The 21,845-nt window shown below is 39.3% G+C and overlaps 2 protein-coding genes across 2 annotated transcripts; one reads left to right on the top strand and one right to left on the bottom strand.

Annotated features, from left to right (window-relative positions):
• Positions 1-4,634: 4,634 nt before the first annotated feature.
• LOC308145869 (tripartite motif-containing protein 16-like protein) lies at positions 4,635-5,994 on the bottom strand (the record flags this gene model as incomplete). The annotated part of the gene is made up of 5 exons (XM_080517460.1): positions 5,896-5,994; positions 5,588-5,620; positions 5,408-5,470; positions 5,144-5,286; positions 4,635-5,057 (listed from the first exon to the last, which is right to left on the bottom strand). Exons 1-5 carry the CDS (start codon positions 5,945-5,947, stop codon positions 4,635-4,637), a joined length of 714 nt encoding a protein of 237 aa, XP_080373586.1. The 5' UTR covers positions 5,948-5,994.
• A 2,950-nt stretch (positions 5,995-8,944) lies between these two features.
• On the top strand, positions 8,945-13,121 carry LOC308145863 (stonustoxin subunit beta-like). Its single transcript, XM_080517450.1, has 5 exons — positions 8,945-9,275; positions 11,236-11,268; positions 11,441-11,503; positions 11,599-11,741; positions 12,066-13,121. Exons 1-5 carry the CDS (start codon positions 9,227-9,229, stop codon positions 12,492-12,494), a joined length of 717 nt encoding a protein of 238 aa, XP_080373576.1. The 5' UTR covers positions 8,945-9,226; the 3' UTR covers positions 12,495-13,121.
• The last annotated feature ends 8,724 nt before the right edge of the window (positions 13,122-21,845 follow it).

Genomic DNA, 21,845 nt, shown 5'->3' with positions numbered 1-21,845 from the left:
AAAATATATAAAAGGTAAACTGGTGATTTTAATACATAGGTGGTAATGTGTTTGCCACGTGATGGACTGGGAACCTGTCCAGGGTGTATTGTTTCTTCAGCAGGGATCAGCCCCAGTGCCCTGCAGCCCTGGATATGACCAATCAGTATATAAATTGGATGGATGGATGGATGAAAAGTCATAGAAAATACAACCCTGCAGAGGAAACAAACACCTGCAACACCTCATTGAAGTAGCCACTCACACAAACTGACTATTCAAGTGTACACATGTTAGCAGAAGCAAATGACATCATGTCAAAGTGGAGCGGACAGGAAATACTTCAAGTCACTCTGACTGTCATGAGAAGATACTGAGGCAAAGTTGCATAAGGCGTTGCTGTAAAACTCACTTTGACAGAATTCCATCAGTTGTTCATTATATGCTTGAAGCATCATTGGAAATGTTTAAACATGATTATACCTTTGCTTTACAATAGACTGCATTGTTGCGTTAAATTAAGAGCGAGTTGTGAGACACCTGGTGGTGGTTTGATGAAATTATAGCAGCAACAACAGTTTATTGAGATAAAAAGGCAAAGTTCAAAAATGGTAATATTAATTAGCCAACGATAATGGTATTGGCAAGTAACATACAGATCATTGGGGGATTGTATCTTAATCATGTCAACTGGATTGAAGGTAAATGGTAAATTAATTTCTACCTATGTGCTGCTTAGCATTAGCCTCAGCGGTTGACTCCACCAAATAATTACTCAACTAAACTCATGTTTACTGGTGGAGAAGTGCCTTAATAATCTGAATAAACCTTCCTGACAGCAACAAGATGGATAAATCTGCTTTGTCAGCATCAATTTGAGCTCACCTTTCTATGAGTTGTTGGTTTCAATTCCTTTTTAGAGGCTGACAAATTATATATAGATGAGGTGCGTTTTTGTTTGTTTGTTTGTTTGTTTTTTTAAACTTATTTCTGTAACAAATGTTACAGGTGTTTTATGGTCATGCAAAACTTTTAAAAGTAGCTGGAATTTAAAGTTATCGTGCTTGTAGGTTTATGGCATCTCTCTCTCGCTCTCTCTCTCTCTCTCTCTCTCTCTCTCTGTGTCTCTGTCTCTCTCAGCCTGGGATCATTGGGTGACATTCCTGTTTAAATTCTGTACCAATATATACATATTTGGCCCCAAAATCAGTCTCAATGGACTAACAGTTGTCGCTGGTCCTTTTGTATTTCCCAGTCTGCTAAAACAATAATTTGATCAAATAAACTCTCTGTTTTAATAGGGCCCTTCCATGCATTTTGCATGCTTCTCTTGACTTTTTAAATGAAGATAATAACTTTTCTTAATATGTCCCCTGGGTTCTGAGGACATCAAACCAAACCGAAAGCCAGAACTGAACTGCATGATGGCAGCCAAACTCAGACTAGTTATGTAGCAGTGACAGCTGCCTCATTGCTGGCCAAATAGCATTAGCAGGAAAGCCATACCGCGAAGGAGAGTTTGTGAAAACACACTGAACGGGAGCTTTTTAAAAATCAATTACTTTGCACTTAAACTAATCTATCTGACTCCCCTGGTCTACACAAACAAATCCCACATCTTTTGTTTGCATTTTTAGAATTTGAATATAAACATTCAAGAATTTTGAGACTATGACATGTTGATATTATTAAAAAGTGTAATTGGTTGCACAGTGCATAGAGAGACAATAGGCTTCTGAATGCATCTGTATAGAGTCTGCGTCCTTTCCCTGTGCATGTGTGAGCTTTCTTCTCAGAAGAATCAGAGGCGGGTTTAATTGCCAGGAATAGTTTACGACAATATGAGGCATGTGTTCAGGTGGGATTGGTGCAAAACAGTAAATACCATAAATAATGCAATCACGAAAGTGTAAAACAAAAGTCGATGAAATATCAAAATGAATTCAAGAATTAAAGCGTCGAAAGAAAAGTGATATTTACATTGTAGATTACTGTAACATATTTTGTTACAGCAGTTTCCCTCAACAGTCCAAAACATGCAGCTGGAGCTAATTGGTTGATACTAAATTGACCATAGTTGTGTGTGAGTGATTATGTGTGTCTCTGTTTCTCCTGTGTTGGACTGACCATCTGTTCAGGGTGTATCCTGCCTCGTGACTCTGACGACACAAGACAGAAGATGGATGGATACTAAAATACACACAAACATGATACGTCAGGAAACACTGACAATTTCAGGCCTGTTGTTTCCAGTGATAGTCAGAGGGGGGAGACACAGACAGTTTGTTTTTGCAACCCATTGAATAAGCTTGGCTTCCATCTCCTGAAAATAAATACTCAGTTAAGTGCACAGACACTTGTCTAATCCCATTCAACCTCCCACTATGAAGTCATACAGGATTCATAAGAAAACAGAAAGACAATTTACTCATCTGTTTTTAATTGCATTTATATATATTCTCACCTTTACGTCTCACCTTTCTTAATTATTCTGCCTTTGTTGTGTTTTATTTAATTTTGTCTTGTTTTTTTATGTTGGTTTTAACTTTTGTGAGGTGACCTTGACATTATTATTATTTTTTATTATTATTATTATTATTATTATTATTATTATTATTACTACATTACATACATTTTTTGGGAACTTTTGTGTGGGGGGGTTCAGCCAATCTAATGTAATTGTTCAATGTCTTTATAGAGGATGCTTTTAGTGTGCTGGTGTATGTTTTGTTTCACTTGGTCTTCTGGGCTTCAATTTGTTGTTTTAATAAAAAAAATTTCAGGGGGTTTTCCGGATGTGAGCATTCGCCTCCCGGCACTGCTTCCACAATGTCCTCACAGCCATCATTGTCACTAACCATGTTGAATATTTACAATAGGCTTTTTTAGAGTTTCATTACAAAGTGCTACTTTCAGACACATTAATAATACATGTACCAACTAGTTTAATCTGTAGGACAACATCTCATAAAAGGCTAAACATCTGCTTTACTTTAGCTGCTGAAACAAGGTTTTTTTTATATGTTTAAAGTCACAGATTTGAGGACCTTTGTGGGATCCAGTGCAGAAATATATCAGTAACACACTGAAATTCATTTTCAATGTTTGATTTTCTTCTGCAAATAAAATTGGCTTTGGGAGTTTAGGATCTTCATGTTTTTATTGAGCGTATTTTCAGAGTGTGATGCCATTAATGTGGCTTCCACTGAGGAAATAGAACTTAATATAGAACTTCAACTTCATGATTGGCTTTTTTCGTGAATTGATTTTGCTTGTGAGAAAGACCGTACAGGTATATTGTAAAAAGCCACAAGCTTGGAGAGTGTTTGTATTTTGCCTTCAACCTCCCCGGTTTACTGAGTGCTTTCTTTTGCTGCCTGTTCACTGGGGGAATTGATGTTTGTCTGAGAGGTAACGAGGCATCTAACACCAATTCTGAGGTAGTTCGCTCATGGTCCAGTTACCCAGCTCCATGTCTGCAGGAATTACACTTGGCACGGATGCATGTTGCATAAGTGCAGTTGTTGAGTCTCATTCTCTTCTCTGGAGCCACCAAAGGTTTTACTGTTCTTGGTAAAATGAGACAGGTAGATAACACCATGGACAACTGTCATCTGTTTTAGTTGGCATAATGAGAATAAAAGCATTAAGTTTAGTCCACCATCTTTGTGGAGCTCATCGCCTCCATGAACACTCTCTCACTGACCCTGTTTCTTCTAGTCACATGTTGCCTTGTTTGCGGCTTTTCAGGATCTCCTTTTACGTCACCGTTGTAATCCTCCCGCTCTCGGTGTTAACAGGAGGAAGGTGAAGAATGAAAGTTCCACAGCAGCTGAAGTTATGGTATAGTTCAAATGCTTGACTTGACATTGATGGATGGATGTTCCACTACTGTAAACTTGTATTTATACATCATGACTTAGCGTTCCACGGAGGATGGATTCTCCCTTCATATTCTGCTGAAACACAGTAGCATAGCTCCTGTGGAGACGGTTATGTGTGTACCCATGTACATATATAGATATGTATTTATACTTTTCATGTCAACGGTTTTCAATGAACAGGTCATTATTGCTTTAAATCATTTGAAAACCTATGAAAGCCTAAATAATTAATATTTATCCAGGACATAATAGCCATTTCATATTATTAAAAGGCAGAAAAAAAATCTATGTACTTAATAAAAATAACACATGCCATTAATATATATTTTTTCTTGTAAATGTTTCATAATGACCGATGGTCCAGAGGTTAAACTTCAAAATGAGTTTAATTCAGATGAAGGGTTGCAAATAAATATTTCTTTATTTATAAAATACAGATTCCAACATGCCTGTCATGCCAGAATAAACAGTGGACAGTGCTTCAAAAATGTACTATGTGACAAGACTACACTATAAAGCATATAACATTCAACTTTGATCAAACAAGCTGTGGATACAGAAACACTCAAACAACAAACAGTGCAATAAAATAGCTAATTTTCCAGCAACAGATTTTGCATATATGATCTGCAAATCTTTTTTTTAATATATATATATGTATATATATATATATATATATATATAAAACCCCCAAACAAACAAACATGATATGTTAAATATACCTTAATGGAAATGTATGAAAATGGTTCTGCAATAGACCAATGCCTCTCTTTACTGATCTTTCTTCACCAACAAACATGAGGATTTCTGTCCAACCCAGAAACCGGGCAACATTTTGCCCTGAAAGGAGCTCTTGATGTTCCGCAGCAGACGGATCTCCTTGTGCACGTCGGCTCCGTCTTCCACTTCTTCAACGGCGTAGAAATTGAGGACGCCGGCTGGCTGGTCGAGGTACACCCCCATCGTGGTGGATTGGGGAATATCCCAGATTTCTTTGCTGAGGCCGTTGTACCAGACTTGATAGTGCGACCCCCCCCACCCGAGACCCCAGGACTGCTCATTCTCCCCCAGCCCACACTGCCCGTCGCCTCCCCTCCTTCCTGCACCTTCATAGGCCGCTCCGGCAACAACCCATCCTGTATATTTCACTTCCCAGTAAGCTCTGAAGCCCAATATGCCTTCTTTGCAAAGAACCTTGAAGAGAAACATGAGCTTATTAGTTTAGGCCTTGCAATAATTAATAATTAATAGGTCATTCAAGAGGACTGTTCCAGACGTACCTGTGGGACATGCTCATATCGCTCTGGTCTGTCCAGCACAGGACAGGTGACAGTATCCGTCATACGTGACACCTTGGATCCTTCCTCTGTGATCCATAGCATCTTATTGGCTGTCTTGTCATCCAGGGAGAGGTTGAACCAGTCTGTAGGGTGTAGACATTTTACAAGCAAAGCCAGACAGAGAGAGGGGAAATAGTTATTCTTAGAGTGAGGACATAGAAATGTGGCTGAGTGCTGCAACACGAGGGAAATGATTCATTTTACATTTCAGAAGATCAGCCCGGCAGGTAGGCTCGGGGGCGTTGGGATCGTAGTCGGGGGTCTTCTCTGAGTATTTAAAAAAAAAAGAAAGAAAGAAAGTTAGCAGAGGTGAGTGTGGTGCAGTGTGTTTAAAGAGTATATAGAAGTGTTTTACTTTGCTTGTTCCATGCAAATGAAACTAACCTGAAAGAGAATCCACTTGCTTGTTTTTTTTCCCTGTGAACATAACGGAAGCATGAATGTCATTGTTTTGCATTACTTTGATCTTGATATGAAAAATAAAACAACAAACGCAATCAATTCTGCAAAAGCTTTTAGTGCCAGTGAATCAAACATAGAAATTCCATCGCCCCAAAAAATGAAGATACATTCAATGATTTAACTTCAGACTCTGTATTAGCTGCAGCTCTCTGAGCTCCACTTTGTATTTTAAACCTCCCTCATAATCATTATTATCTAATGATAATTGTGCTGAAGGGAGGTTCACTCACCAACTCTGCCTGCTGCAGGCATGATCCTCGTCGTCGGAGCACTTGTCGGCATCTTTATTGCTACTTGCCCTATAGAGGTTTCCTGAATGTCTGCGTCTGTCAGTGGTGCTGTGTTGCGATGATGCAAACTGCCTCTTTATATACCCCCAGGAAAGGGTAATAAGGTATTGGAGGCCCCTGGGACTTCCTTGTAGAAATTTTGGTCAGGTATGCAGTCATAATGTGCTCGCGAATGGGCGTGCTACAGACACTGGCAAACCAGCACATGAGCGTCAGCACCAACACCTGACCCCCTGACCCACATTTTATTCAAGTATCCCTACATTTCTTTGTACAATTAGCCTGTCATCTCTTTGTGGGCTCAGAAATCGATGCCTGTTCAGGAATGCTGTTGTCTTGGGGGAACAGGAGGGTTACATGCTCGAGGGTGTACAATTCAACCACATAGTGATGGACAAAGGTTCATTGGAAGAGCAGTTCATTGGTGAAGATCACTTCAGTGCAAGTTCATAATCCTATTCCAAACTATTTTACCTTGCAAATGAGTTCTTTTGAATATCTTTAATTGTATTTTTGTTGCATTTTTCAATTCTTAATGCTTGTTTTAAAAAAAAAAACACATAAGTTTTTATGGTAATTTAACTTTATGCATTTATAGCAATTACATTAATATTTGCTACATTCAAGTCTTCTCCAGACACCGCCATTCAGAGCTGCTTATACACATATATATTTGCTTAATGTCTCTTCAAAGAGCACATTATATTAAGATAAGATAATCCTTAATTCATCTCACATTACATTGGAGTTCTACACATTAATAAGCATCTGACATGCTTCACCCATTGACAAGCAAGTTCACACAATCTTCATTAAGCCCGTCACCATCAGACACGTCTTCATTTATTTCACATGATACAAAGTTTTGAAATCAGTGTTGCGGTGCAACATTCCCATGATGGGCAGAATAAAGCACACTGGGAGCGCTCTGGGAGCACCACATGCAAACTATAAAGTAAAAGGAGCTATTTCGTGGTGGCTGTGGCACTCCAAACAGTTTGTGGAAGCCACAGAGGAGCTTGTGACCTGCCACAGTCAACAGCTGTTTTGCAATTGACTTCACAGACAGAAGGGGGAGACAAAAGTTTCCCACTTCAGACCTAAATGACCAATTGGGACGTTTAATATTAGCTGCAATCAGCTTGATAATTAGAGAAATTTGCTGTTTTTTTGGGGGAAGACGTGCTGGTGAACCTCCAAAGAGAACAGCTGGTGAAGCTCAGTGACACAGACAAACCCATTAACTTCTTGACCTTAACCCTTCTCTTTTTACTGTCAAAGTACACTGTAAGGGATGGTTTGGACATTACAGTGCCTGGTATGTTCGGTTCAGTGACTTGGCTGCACTGCAATAAGTGCCTCAGTGGGTCATTTGCTTGGACAGGCAGGAACACAAGAAGGACGAGAGATCCTTGACATGAAGTTTGGCATTAAGCCTCAGACAGTAAACACCTCATATTCACAGAGGGTGGTGGGGACCTGATCACGACAAGCAGTTTACAACCAGCGACATGCTTTTTCTCTTAACCCAGGTACATGTGCATTAGGGCATTTATGGTTGGACATGCTGGATGTGATAATGCAGGGCACGAGTGTAGTTAAGCCTGGTATGGTGAACCTAGGAACCTCCTCCTTCCTTGCAGTATTTAGGTTAAGCTATGACGTGAACCTATATGTGTCTGTAGCCTCAGATCCTGTCGTGGAAGCCTTGTGGCCGTCTCAAAGTGGAGGCTGCAATCCAAAGATGATCCCGCATTTTCCTTCACGGCCTGTTTCCTGCCTGAGCACTTCACCTCAATCTCTGAGTGGCTCTTGTTTTTGTTTTCTGTTTGTTGTCTGCTTTAATATTGTTGTTTGTCCAAGCACTTTGTAGATATACCCTTTAATGCATCCTTGATAAAATTATGTAACAGTTTATTTAATAGCAATTTAACTGAATTTTGTGCACACAAAAATATTTACAGTACTAATTGTTTTCGTTGTAGTTCACAGTAGTTTAAGGGAAAACTAATTTAAAAATGCCTTTCTATTCTTGGTTGTGGCTTTTATGTGATTGCAGTCCCCAGCTTGTCTTTTCCCCACCATCAATTTTTACACCTGCTTTGAATCACTTCCCATAATCTTCTTGGGTTGTTTTTCCGGCCGTGACATTTCCACATCACTCTCTGCAAGCTAGCAATATCGAGGAGAGAGTGATGTGTAAATGAGTGAGTCATCTCATCACTTTCTGGTGTATCGTATCTCTCCTGTGTTTCCTCAGGACATCAGTGATGATGTGGATGTTATTGACAGATGACAGAATGAATAGTCACTGTTTTTGATTGGATTGAGAGATTTCTGGTCTCAGTACAAAAACTCAGCAATACATTTTTAAGCATTATAGATTGTAAGTGTTTTGTTTGTTTTGTTTTGTTTTTTAAATTTCTGAGATAAACTGTAGAAAGCTTTATCTGTTTTGAGTCTAGTGGCAAGATATTTGTACGTCAATGGAGACACTACAGTATAAGTTACATAACTTTGTTCTGTAATCTGAAGTACATATTTCTTTTTTACACTTCCAAGAAGTGGATGAAGTTACGTAATTATGCAGAAATTTATAGCATTAGCACCTGTCGGACCTCACATGTCTTGATGTCTAACTCTACCAGGAACACACCCGCGTAGATTTAAGTCTTTGCAGCTGCATACTCAGGATTTGCGAGTGTGTGTGCACCTGAGTGTGTGTGAGTGCCATTGTGTGTGTATGTGAGAGAGACAGTAAATCAGTAGGAAGTGTAGAAGTGTGTGTGTGTGTGCGTGCGTGCATGCGCGTGCGTGCATTTTTGTGGGGGTGTCAGTGTGTTTGCATAAACCAACCACCTCATCCAGCATCAATGCATCAATGCTGTCACTGGGCAATGTGAAGAGATCAGTGGTTGTGATGTCCAGGGAGTGAGAGGGGAGGGGGGGCGGGATTTACTTGGTAACCGGGGGTGACCTGAAAACATCGAAGCATCCATCTAACCTTTTTAAGGAAAAAAATATACATAAGCAGCTCAGATTACAAACCTCCCACCTCTCCCTCTTTTCCATTGGCAAGTTTGACCTCACGCTCTTGTCCACGCCACCAGTTATGATTTCTTCACCTCTGTCCTGCATTAAAGGTATATAAGAGCGGCATTAAGTTGTCAAGCAGGGGAGCCAACAGAGACTCAGCGTACCCGAGAGGACCGGTGACATCAGGCCAAGGGAGACTCTCTGCAGCGGCTTAAAAAGGGAGCCACAACTCAAGATGCCTACTACCAACAGGATCATTTCTAACACCAGGAATTCAAATAAAGGTAAATTTCTGTTACATTTTGCATCAATTTTACTCATTGGTCTTGACAGTGGATGCAGTTGGCTTTCCGAAAAGTCACATTTTATGTAATTCTAGCTCCATTAGGAAAATATAGAACATCTCATGAGTTTATGTAAGATTCTGTCAAATGACGCTGCTGCCTCCAGTGCAGCTGTACTGCTTTTATGTCCTGATTTAATAACCCCAATGTGTCTTGCAGCGCTGAGGCTTTTTATCACCCTCTGAGGCAGATCTTGAGTGAATGGGTCACTGGGGTTTATGTCTGTGAAAAGAAAACTGCAGTAATTCACTGAGTGATTTCATGCTTGTCATTATTGGTGTATATAATGTTTTTATTGCCTGGGACCAAAGGTCTGCAAGTGTCAACACCATCTGTATTCAAAAAGATTTAACGTACTCAGGTGTATGTACAGTGTGACGTTGTTCTTGAAAATAGATCGAGATTTTTGGTTTCAGCCGTGAGAGCCCTTGTTGCTGCGAGCAAAGGCTGTGGGAGACGTCAACCGAAGCGTCGGCCGCAGTGAACTCATACGAACCCGCTCAGCAACCTGCTGAGGAAATTAGAAAAGTTTAAAATAGACTTCCAGTATATTTGCTGACTTTTGATCATACTGTCACTATCCAGCCTGTTTAAAGCACAAACATTGATTTTATTAAATGATTAAATGTCACAGATGAAGTTGATGTTACTTATCACCGAATGAGATTAAGTGAGGAGACGTTTCCAAAAATCAAATGTCAAATCATTTCCCCAGCACTGCTAACAAGCCCCACACGGAGCTCCCCAGTGGGATCGGGAGTGTTTTTCAGCCTTAAATATTTTGTAGGGTGTCAGGTTGTAATGAGGCTAGACAAAACAGTTATTTTCATCACCTTGTCCTATAACCAGACAGGTGGCTTGGCACTGTCACATAGTCTCTTTCAGCCCCTAGTAGGCAGATGAATATCACCTCATTTAGACGTGACGCGCATTCTGCGCAGCGTGAAACCATCTGTTAGGTTGGAAAAATGCAGATAATGATGTCATGTAGATTTACATGTGCTGGCTCACTGCAGCGTTACCTTGGACCACGGCTCTGTGTTTACCACACAAAACCTTTAATCCTGTCAATAAGTATTTAAAGTGTTTATAGTTTGTCCATTTTTTTTCAGAATTTGCAGGGATAACCCTAATGTCCTCAGTTAGGTTTAACGTGTCAATGAAACAAGCCATTTATTTTAGGGGTTGCTTGTTACTATAAAAAAAACAAAAAAACACCCACGTTACTTATGTTTGTCAATGTTGACATCTTAATGCCACGAGGATAAAGTGTCCCCTCTTCGTGATCCGTGTCCTTAACAAAAAAACTGGACACTGCATACTCACACATGACACCAAAGTGTAAGTTACAATACTGGCATACATACTTAGCCTGGTATGTAGCTTAAATTCATCATTTATTACTTCAGGAAAAGCTATGAATCAGTGTGACTGTTTGTCATCCCACTTGGCTATGAAAATTTGACAACCATCTGACAAATTTTAATGAATTTTGAACTTTTAGGATGACGTTCCTAACATATCCCGGCTGTTATTTACCGCCATTGGTTCTACGTAGCCAGCTTATCTGATTCAAACCAACAGATCATGTCTCTCTTCTCATCTGATAATCTGCTCCGAGCTTTACACTACAGTCCAGTGTGACTGAAGCCAATGGCACAGCATGGGATGTGGCTCGGTAATTCCAACTGCCTGCCATGAATCAACTACTGGCTCCAACAAGCATGCGGTTGCTGATGCACTGATCTGACAGAGGCAGATGGTTTTCTAAGTATACTCCATTTTGCAGAGGTTCATCTCACCACCTCTTGAGACAGGCGTGACTTCTACCATAGCGAACAGCTTTCATCGCAATGCAGGTCGTTCAGGTTAAGATCATATTTTCTGTGTTGTTTTTCAGAGAAAAACGCCAAACCTGTAGATCCCCTTGCAGGTAAAAACACTTTATCACAGTATTCATCATATATATACACGCACACACAAACATATACATATATATATATATACACACACAAACATACATATATATATATATATATATATATATATATATACACACTGCATCACTAAAAATGCTATAATATCTGAGTATTTGCTCTCCCTAGAGAGGATCGCATCCTACGACCCAAGTCTCCCCGAGCCCAAATGCAGAGCTGATCTCCTCAAACGTGAGAGCACTTTATCTAAGACCTGTTGATGTCCCTGTACGACTCGGTGATTCCAAAATATTCTGTTAAAGACTTGTTTATTCCTGTTTGTTCAGACTGGATCAACCTGACCTTGGATGAGAAGACGGCCAATAAGAAGCTGTGGATCACTGCTGGTGGGGTAAAAGTGGCCCGTATGACTGATGACTTAACGTGCCCTGTCTTGGACAGAGAGGAGAGATATGAGTATTCCCCTCAGGTACAATATAAAGATTAATTTAAGTTGCTTTTGCTTTTTTACCGTATTTGAATCTTGGTTCTCCTGATTTGCCCAGTTGATGATGTGTAAATTGAGACGAGAGTATGTGGTCATTAACATGCCTTCTCATGTGGAGACCGATATGATTATAAAACACCAGCCACAGCATTAAATATCAAAGGTATCTTGAGTTTATTTAGGTCTTGGACAGATTGACTTTCTAACGCGATGCATTAAATTTTCCCCACTGAGAACAGTCGTAAATCACAAGTTATGTTATATCTTCTTTGAATCATACTGACGTTCTTGTCCTCGCTCCAACAGGTTCTCTGCAAAGAAGGCATCTTCGGCTTTCGAAGCTACTGGGAGGTGGACTGTTCTGGATGGGTGGTGGTGGGAGTTGCATACGAAAAAGCAGGAAGGCGAAACTCAGCGGGGTCCTGCGGCCTGGGAGAGAATGACGAGTCGTGGGCTTTAGGGTGGTGTGGTTCTAGCTACACTGCCTGGCACAACGGCCACAGCAAGGAGATCAAGGATTTACCTCGATGCTCCACAATTGGTGTTTATCTCGACCAGCCTGCCGGTGTCCTCAATTTCTATGGTGTGTTTGATGCGAAGGAGGGCGAGGAGGCCTCAGACGAACGGGAGGTCACCATATTGCAGGAGATTAGGAACCCCTTTACAGAGAACATGATCCCAGGCTTCTGGGTGGGAAATCAGTCTCACTGTATTGTCATAAAGAGAGAGGATTAAAGGCTTGAGTTCTAAAATTGTGTCTCAAAGTGAGCAGTCTTGTCTAAAATCTGTGGACTGAGGAGGAAAGATTTTCATCTCATCATAATATAGCTCCCAATATCGCTTATCCTTAATGTGCCTTTATATCTTACTAACATAGAATAGCTTCATGTCAGTCCTATGCATGTCACATCGACATATAAACAGTAACGCACAAGTATAATAGGCATTTTTCTTATTGACAAACTCTTCAGGGCAGACATAGTCAGTATATGGCTCTTGCATATGTCTAGAAAGGGAGCAAAGTTCATTAGTTTGGGATTCAGTGAAAATTATTTCAGACCGTTTCTTCTCTCAGACTTTCCTGAAACCACCGGACCACTCAAGGTGTATTCTGATGTATTTGTACATATTTTGATTCCTCCATTGTTATTGTGTGCTAAAGATGTATACAGTCATGTTTTATGTATTAATGTATGTAGACTAGTTATCATTAGAGTTTTAACTATATGGAACAGCATTGTGTAAAAACTGTATTTTCCTTGTTCCATCATCTAATGCATAAATATAGTGGGGAAAAAAAGTGTTGAAAATAGTCCTGGAAATATAAAAAATCACAAATATTCAATAAAATGATAACAAAGTCTTTGTCTTCTTGTGGATCTATTTTTATTAAGAAATCTAAGTTTGACATATTTTCAAACTGGTGCACAACCAGTGGTCATCATCATTGTCCGAGGATATCACAGACAAACGTGCCAAAATACTGTAATGGTGAGAGTGGAGATCTACAAATGACTGATTTACCACCGACAGAATGGGGGGAGGAGGGGAGGATAGGACATACCACCAGAAGCCCCCCCTCAAAATAGTCGGGCTGCGCAATGGGTGTGCTCCACCGATAGAGGTGTCCAGCTGAGGAGTAACTGAAACCACACTAACCTTGTGGAGCTCATGTTTTATATGGCCCACTTTTGCACACGCATTTCCCCATTGCCTACTTGGTACCTCTCTTAATCATAATCCTCCACACACTTCAGTATGAAATACTACCAGTATTGTGGAAGTTTCTGAAACCTGGTACAGCTGTTTGTGATGTGCGGGGTCAACCTGACGGTTTTTCATAAAGTTAAGCAGAAATTAAATAAGGGGAAACTGACCTGATAACTGGTTACGTAAGTACTATTTATGAATTATTAATTAATAATAAAGATAGAGACATCAGCTTACCAACACCAACAGACAGGTTGTATAAAGTAAAGGCTGAATATTTGCCAAGTCACCTTGTGTATTGTACAACAACTAAAGCTGTTGTTGTTACAGATGTCAGGAGGACTGAGTTGATATATTCTCTAGTTAACATGAGTTTAGTGAGACAGTAACTGTAAGAACAACATCCTCAGCTGACCAACAACTCAGTGAGCAGGGTAGAGGGACACAGGAACTCTATGGCTATACAAATTCCTTGAAGATCCCCAGTTTGAGTCCTGATTGGGTTGAGGGACCTTTCTGCATGGAGTTTTTCATGTTCTCCATATGCACGTATGAGTTTTCTAAAGGTACTCCTCTTTTCTCCCACAGTCCAAGGATGACATTATACTGGCACAATGGCAATACATGGGCCACATGTTGGTGAAGTGGTTTGCCCTTTTGCCTCATGGAGAACATTTCCAGTTTGAGTCTGTTCGTTGGAACATTTCTGTGTATGTTTGAATGCATGCTTGGTTTGCTCACAGTTACAAAGTTACCGTAAACATTGATAAGAGGTTAAATGCTGTGTCTATTGCTTGTGTGAATGTGTGAATGTGATTATGTGACTGTCTCACACTCTCCGTTTTTCCTTTGGTGGACTGGTGACATGTGCAGTGTGTACTCTGCTTTCACCCATTGTCATGCGGGATCAGGTACAGCACCTACAAGACTTAAATGAGATAAAATGGTACCTTAAACTAGATGGTTAGTTGTTTCAACTGTAGAACAATTGGTAATAAGTTACAATGTCCTTTAAAAAAGAACGTCTTGCAATCCATGAACAAATTGTTCGGCGAATGAATTATTAGTTAAAAAATCCAAAATATGTTTTAAAGTTTGACATCTTTGTTGAGTTGGTGTGTGTTTCTGCTCATTTGCGTCCTGTTGTTCCACTCGTGTCAACAACAGTGACAACACCACTTTTTGAACGGTCCCTCAAGGCATGGTGGAGACCATCTTCTTGGTCTTTTGAACAGACGTCTCAAGTTTCCTGGGGATCAAATAGCTGTGGTCGCCCCACTTGTACCCATGTGTCAGAGTCAAGCGTGTGCCTCCTTGGACCACCTGCGGAGCATCGTTCCACTGACCTCAACATCTTACTCAGACACTCCTCGAGTCATTCTCATCTTTCCTGAAGGGGTATAAAAGTCATGTGACGGGGGGGAAGTCTTAGCACCTTTTCAAGAATTTTGAAGACTGTGGACGCAGATCTCGAACACAGCGGCCTCAAGATGCCAAGTAGACCCAATTCTGCAATAATCCTGTCTGAGAACACCAAACCAGGTAAGAATTTTACATAATGTCTTAGAAAACTATAATATCAAATGTGAAAAGTGTTTGATTAAATCATGAATTGTGCTAATGATTTTTTTTTTTTTTTGTAACTACAGCCCCTCCCTTGATTCATAATGTATATTTTTCAAATATGTACATCATCTCTCGTGTTAGTGCCACTGTTGAGATGGTGAGGAGTAACTTTTTAATGAGAGCCTCAAAGTGAACTTTGGCCGGGTGTTCTAAAAACATTCACTTCAATATCCATAATGTCTGTTTGACCACTCAAAATGTTTTGGCATTCTTTAAAAAGTCAACTATTAGTTCTATAATTGGTCAAATAGCTTGAAAACTGTGTGACATTGTAGGATATAGATTTGTCAGAGCTTGTGTTTGTGTGAGAGTAGAAACAATGCATACTTTAACCATTACGATTTACATTTTAAGGGAAGAAAAGCAAATCCAAGAAGAATGAAAAGACATATCCAGGTAATGACTGGGACATTCATTTTTTAAAACCACGTATATGTTGCATACACAGTTAAATATAGGCCTATCTGTGTTGAAGTTTACTCAATTTACTTGCAGAAAAAGTATCTGTGTATGTGCCAGGAATCCCCGAGCCGACAACCAGAGCTGAGCTCATGAAGTGTAAGAGTAGAACTGGTTCTTAACTCTGTATTATCAAGCAATATTTTGTAAGATTCATTGGTATATTATTAATGTACTGTGAACATTCTCTTCTTTTTCATTTATTTAATCTGTAGACTGGCTGACTTTGACTTTGGATGATAAGACAGCCAATAGGATGTTGTGGATTTCTGATGGTGGATCGAAGGCTTCTCGTAAAACTGTGGAAGTTTGTCCTGTCCTTGACAGACCAGAGAGATATGAATGCTCTCCTCAGGTACATCCAAAATAGACATAGCTATAATGCTGATGTTACAATTAAATGACAACTATATCGTCTTTGTACTTATTTTATTGTTTTCTCCTTTAAAGGTGTTGTGCAAAGAAGGTATTTGGAACATGAGGGCTTACTGGGAGGTGGAGTACTCGGGATGGGTGGTAATTGGAGCAACCTACGAAGAATCGGGAAGGAGAGCAACTTCTGGACAAATTGGTCTCGGGGAAAATGAAGAGTCATGGGGTCTGTGCTGGTCAGGAATGCGTTACCAGATTTGGTTCAATGGCGTTGACAAAAACATTAATGATATGCCGTATTGCTCCACAATCGGCGTTTACATCGACCAGCCGGCAGGGGTTATAAACTTTTACAGTGTTTCCGGTGAGGGGGCAGAGCGAGAGGTTAAGCTGTTATACAAAGTTCAAACCTCCATAGAGAAAAAAGTTCTTCCAGGATTCTGGATGGGAATTCAATCCTCAGCCACCTTGCTGAGCAAAACAGAATGAGTCGATATGGATAAAATGAATTAAATACTGTAAATGTTACCAATACCAGAGTATTTTCACTTAAATATTAGAAATGTGTGTACAACACCCTTATTATTTTATATTTGTGTGTGGCCTACTTTTCTGAAACTCCCTCTGTATAAACTGTACAACTTGTTCAATGCATAGGATTTAATATTTATAGGAGGATTATTTTATACATAGCATATATGTTGCTATCAAAAGTTAATATCAAACCATTTGAATGGAAACTGTGTAACCTCTTGAAATGTAATTACGACTGAGCTGCGTTTGCGCCTTTGCTGTCATAGGTCACCGTCTAATAGGCTATAGCCTTAATGTGACACTGAGATTAAGTTGCACGTATAGTGTAAATAACTCATAACATTGATCCGCTACACATTCAGCTGAGTAAAGCAGAAGGGAGTGAGAAATACTTCCTTCTGGGTCAAAGGGGCCCGCTTTGATATGTGAGCGGCTCCAGCTTGTAGATCACTTTCCTGCTATGACAGGTGGGCCGCTGTTCCAGCTGCCTTAACACCTAAAGCATGAGTTTTACAGAAGGGACAAACACAAAACATGTTCCCTCCTGCAGGCCCTATGCATCACTCAACTCTATCACAGGCACCAAGAAGCTGCTTCAGTAAGCGACTACATGTGAGCCATACCAGTGTTAACCACCATTTAATCACCACCATGTGTCCTACATACTGTTCAATGTAGGCTGTACTATCATAGCCACATGAGGCATTCACAGCTTAGTAAAAGGACATGTATAGACAAGGACATTTAGCAGCAAAGGTCATTATAACGCACATGCTGTCACAAATGGATCAAATGTATTGTGTTCTGAAGAAAGATTAATGTTCTGATTTTGTTTTTTATTAAATGCACACCGTGCATACCCATAACTGTGTGCTTTTCATTTCAAACATTTCAAGCAAAAGGTGTCAAACTCACATTCAGAATATTTTTTATCTGAATTGGGCTCAATGAGTAAACAGGTGATACAACAGCCTATAAACAGTGACATCTACTCATTATTTTATTTTTCAAGTGCAAAGAATACACATTTTTTTGTCTGAACTATTAAACATATCTCATTTTTAATAAGTGCCATCGGTCAAGCAAGTATCTCGCTGGATAAATCCAAAATCACAGTTATACACGCATATGAAGCATTGCACTTATTATCATAATAACTTTTAAAGGTTGCAATATCATCATATATTGCAGGCTTGTTTTGGTATACTGGACTTGTATTTTAACATGACTGGTCAGTGGTTGAAGGACTATGCTGCAAATAGATTCAAGCACAACAGAAAAAAGCACTATAGAAAATAGTGGCAGGTCAGTGGCAGTTGTATCAATTAGCTATAAAAAAAAATAAATCTATATTTTAGGATAGTAGAGAAGATGTCAAGACAAGCTAAATCAATTTTGAGAGGGGTATAAATGACTATTGACAATTTGGGCAGCACAAGTCACATGACAGTTGACATGCAATCACTATATATATATATATATATATATATATATATATATATATATATATATATATATATATATATATATATATATATATATATAGGTGACCTACTTTCAAAACAATTTTGATCAAATTCACCAAAGCTAATTTATGCCCAAAAGCAAACAAAGCATGTGGGAAAATTGGGGCAGATGAAACAAGGTCACTATTACAATGAAATCATATAACCCCGATTAACCCTATTAAAAATAGATTAAGAAATGCTTATATAGATCACTGTATGCATATAAAACATAAGTCAACTGAAGCACACCTGTGACCATACCGAACCGTGTGGTTTATGCAGTGCTGAGCCCATGTGAGAATTTACAGTCTGTGATGGTTTAAATCTATATGACAGGTACAATCACCCTTCATGGACCAAAGAAAAACAAAACTGGTGACCAGAAACTAATAATAATCACGCCCTACATGTTTGTGTATGTATATCAGCGCCTATGCCCGGCATGTGAATGATCTGTAACTCTAAGCTTATGCCACAGCTAAAGTGGTATCGGCTATATGTGTGACACATATAGCATGACTTATAGGTGAGGCAGGAGCGTGTCCCCTATTTCATGGTGCTGCCTGGAAAGATTTTGTAAACAATGCAGTGTGTTTTAGACTGAATCTTAAGGTTTGTACGTTCAGCAGTTTATATGTACTTCAATGAAAAATTAATCGATAACCTGGCGGATCTTTTATTAGTTAATATACATTGTGAGGCTAAAGAATCTTTTTTCTATCCAGTTCTCATGTCAGCAAGTCTCCCCAAAAAGTATTTATGGGCTTCATTTGAACGCGTGTGGACCAGCTCGATGAGTAGCAGTCAGTCGCTGCTCCTAAATTACATTTACTCCATGTTCTCTCAGGATATTATTCCCATCTGGTCCAACGCCACCCTATCGATGATATGCTACACTCATTTATTCTGACACTATTGGTCCCAGCAGAGTTTCTGACTTGCAGCTGCTGGCCTACATTCAAACCGTTCACAGTCCATCTGCAATGGTCAGTGTGATCAGTCACTGTCTTTATTATCAAATTAAATTGATTACAACAAAATGGCAAAAGAAATCGTGCCACTGTTTTAGTGAGACAGGTGTTTGCCTATTTCCAGCAATTGCATGGTTTCAAAAAACTTTTCTCCCGTTGCTAATTCCTCTTGTCCTTTAGGTTTCTTCATATTATTGAACATCTACATGTAAATATGCAGAGTTAATTCTTACCATTCTCATCATACAGCTCCTTGGCCACAGTACTACACAATATTACACAATAATAACAATATCATATTGTGTTGCTTAAATAAAAATAGAGATTTTAAGTCATTAACTTGCTTGATGGGGTAAAGTCTGCAGAATGTGCTGACCACTCCATCTTTTCAAACTTATCTTGTTCTAATGCAGTCTTGACATTGCCACTTTCTAATTTGGGGACTTCGGAAATCACTGGATCTTATTTTATGGTATCAGAGTACAGAAGGCTGAATACTTTTGCACACCACACCGTTCGATTTTAATTAAGTAAAGCTACATATCATGTTCCTTCCATTTCACAATTGAGCAGCAAATTGTGTTGGTCTATAACATGCAATCCCAATAAGATTAATTTACATTTGCGGTTGTAATGTGACAAAATGTGGAAAAGTTCAAAGTCCTGAATTGACACAGATATTATTAAAATAATCTCCTCCTGTTGCTCGAGCAAAGAAAATTGACACCAAGGGTCTTAATCATGTAACATTGAATTCCTTAACTATCGAGCAAAACATTGGAAAGTGCTGGACTGACAGTACCTGTTCTTGTGCTGCCATGATTAGTTCCTCCGTTTTGTTTAAGAATAAGGGCCATTTAGGCAAAGGTCTACTGTAGTTCAGACCCGAGGTGCAGGCGGTCCAGCATATATTGCAATGTGTAAGTACAAGCAGGATCGGCCTACATGGAGAGACACAAGTGGCTGGATAGTACAGAAACATCAATACCTAGTATTGACTCAAAGTACCCAAATCCCAGTGGTGGGACATCACCTCAAAGGTGGTTGAGAAAAACAGAGCGAAGGTCCTGCGTGACTTCAGCTTCCAAACTGAAAAACAGCTGCTGGGTCACCAACCGGACATTGTGGCAGTTGACAAACAACCGAAATGGACAACAGTGATAAATGTCATAGTAGCAGCTTACAGCAACATCACAAAGAAAGAAGAGGGGAAGGTTGAGAACACTAAGGATTGAAGATTCCCATAGTAGTAGGAGCACTCAGGGCAGTGACTGCCAAACTAGGAGAGTGTCTGCAGTGGATCCCAGGAACAACATCTGAACCCTCAACCCTCACGCTCCCAGGCCTCTGTTAGAGGATGGAGCTTGAGGATGATGCAAATACCATCCAACACTAGTGAGAGGCACCACATGCACTATGCATTACTGAAACCCTGCTAGTTTAGGCAGTTTTGACTATGATTTGGTGGTTCATATTTAAAATGACTTAGGCACCCATGTACTTGTGACTCCTGTGCTGGACATGTATTTGCAGGCTCTAAATAAATATAAACTTACCTTGTTAAGAGTTGTCTGCATGACTGCTGGGAATTGTACACCTTCACAGTCGTGTGTCCAGTGGAGCGAGTGCATTTTAAAACACTGGGCTTCATTGAAGACTGATTATCTCAAGCAAACAATTTGACTTACAATGAACAGATGTCACTTTTGATCGACCCATGTTCTTTATCAGTTGATCCAGCAGTGTACTGAGGGCAGGCTGCCAGTCCATCACATGGAGTCACCAGTTAACTTCAAATAACCTCATGATGGAAGGAAGAAAAAAAAAAAAACCACACCAATATGACTACATGCACACTGTTAAGAAATAATAACTAATACTTCTTCTTTTTTTTGTGTAAAAGTTAGTTTTCGAAGTACACTGATTCATAATTAGATGATTTGTGATAACTAAGAACACAGCGCCATCATCTGTCAAATCAATGCATCAAATGCTCGATGACGTTGCGCTACCTTTTTGTCAAGTTAGTCAACATCCTCACCTGCTGGATATTTGCTGTCACTACATCAAAAAAGAAAACACCTTCAAGTATCAATACTGTAAAATATTTTTTTCCTAACCTGACCCTTCGCTTTGACACAGTAGGTACACATATACCCCTTTAATCTAATATAAAGTAAATTAGAAAGTATGGAAGATGGATAAATGGATCAATCTTGTGTTTGTTACATTGTATATGTGAATCAATCATTTATATATCATATTTATATTGTGAGTAAATATTCTCGTGAGCACAATAAATGTGTGAATATTATTTCAAAACACAAAAAAATTGAGGATTGGGAGTTTATTAATCAAACTTGACAATTCTTTTCTTTAAGATTACATATAATACCTAGTCACATCTTACGTTTTAGTGAATTATCAAGTTGCAGAAAATTATTTATGAATACCAGCAACTCAACTAAACTTCCCTTTAACTGTCTGTTTAATATTTATACCACACATATGCAGTAGAATTTGATTGTAATATATCTTTTTCATTTTATATTGTGTCAATCCTTTTCTTGTAATGCAAATATGATATGATATGATATGATATGATGATTTGATATGATATATTTAAAACCAGTTATTGCAGATTTATGAGCTAGAACTGTTAATTAATAACAGAGAAACAAACAACCTACATCCAATGAGCTTTTAAACCACTGCTCATGCTCACGCTGAGTCCAACACAGCTTGTTTAGTGTTTAGCAGGATGTGATAAACAGCTTTGCAGCTGTCACTCACTAATTCACATTTAGCCAAGTCATTTCAGACCGTCATGAAAGCATTAGTTTTGTTGCCACAACAAACAGATCCCCTAAAAGAAGCAGAGCTGTTTTAGACTGTTATTTTTCACC

Source organism: Blennius ocellaris, assembly GCF_963422515.1.
Source record: "Blennius ocellaris genome assembly, chromosome: 21".
NCBI lineage: Eukaryota > Metazoa > Chordata > Actinopteri > Blenniiformes > Blenniidae > Blennius > Blennius ocellaris.
The sequence above is the reverse complement of the archived record's forward strand: the minus strand, read 5'-3'. Positions and strand labels throughout refer to the sequence as shown.

Coding starts and splice junctions, on each gene's coding strand:
- LOC308145863 (XM_080517450.1), top strand. CDS start 9,227: ATGCCTACTACCAACAGGATCATTTCTAACACCAGGAATTCAAATAAA. Junction 9,276..11,235: donor CACCAGGAATTCAAATAAAG/GTAAATTTCTGT, acceptor GTTGTTTTTCAG/AGAAAAACGCCAAACCTGTA. Junction 11,269..11,440: donor ACCTGTAGATCCCCTTGCAG/GTAAAAACACTT, acceptor TGCTCTCCCTAG/AGAGGATCGCATCCTACGAC.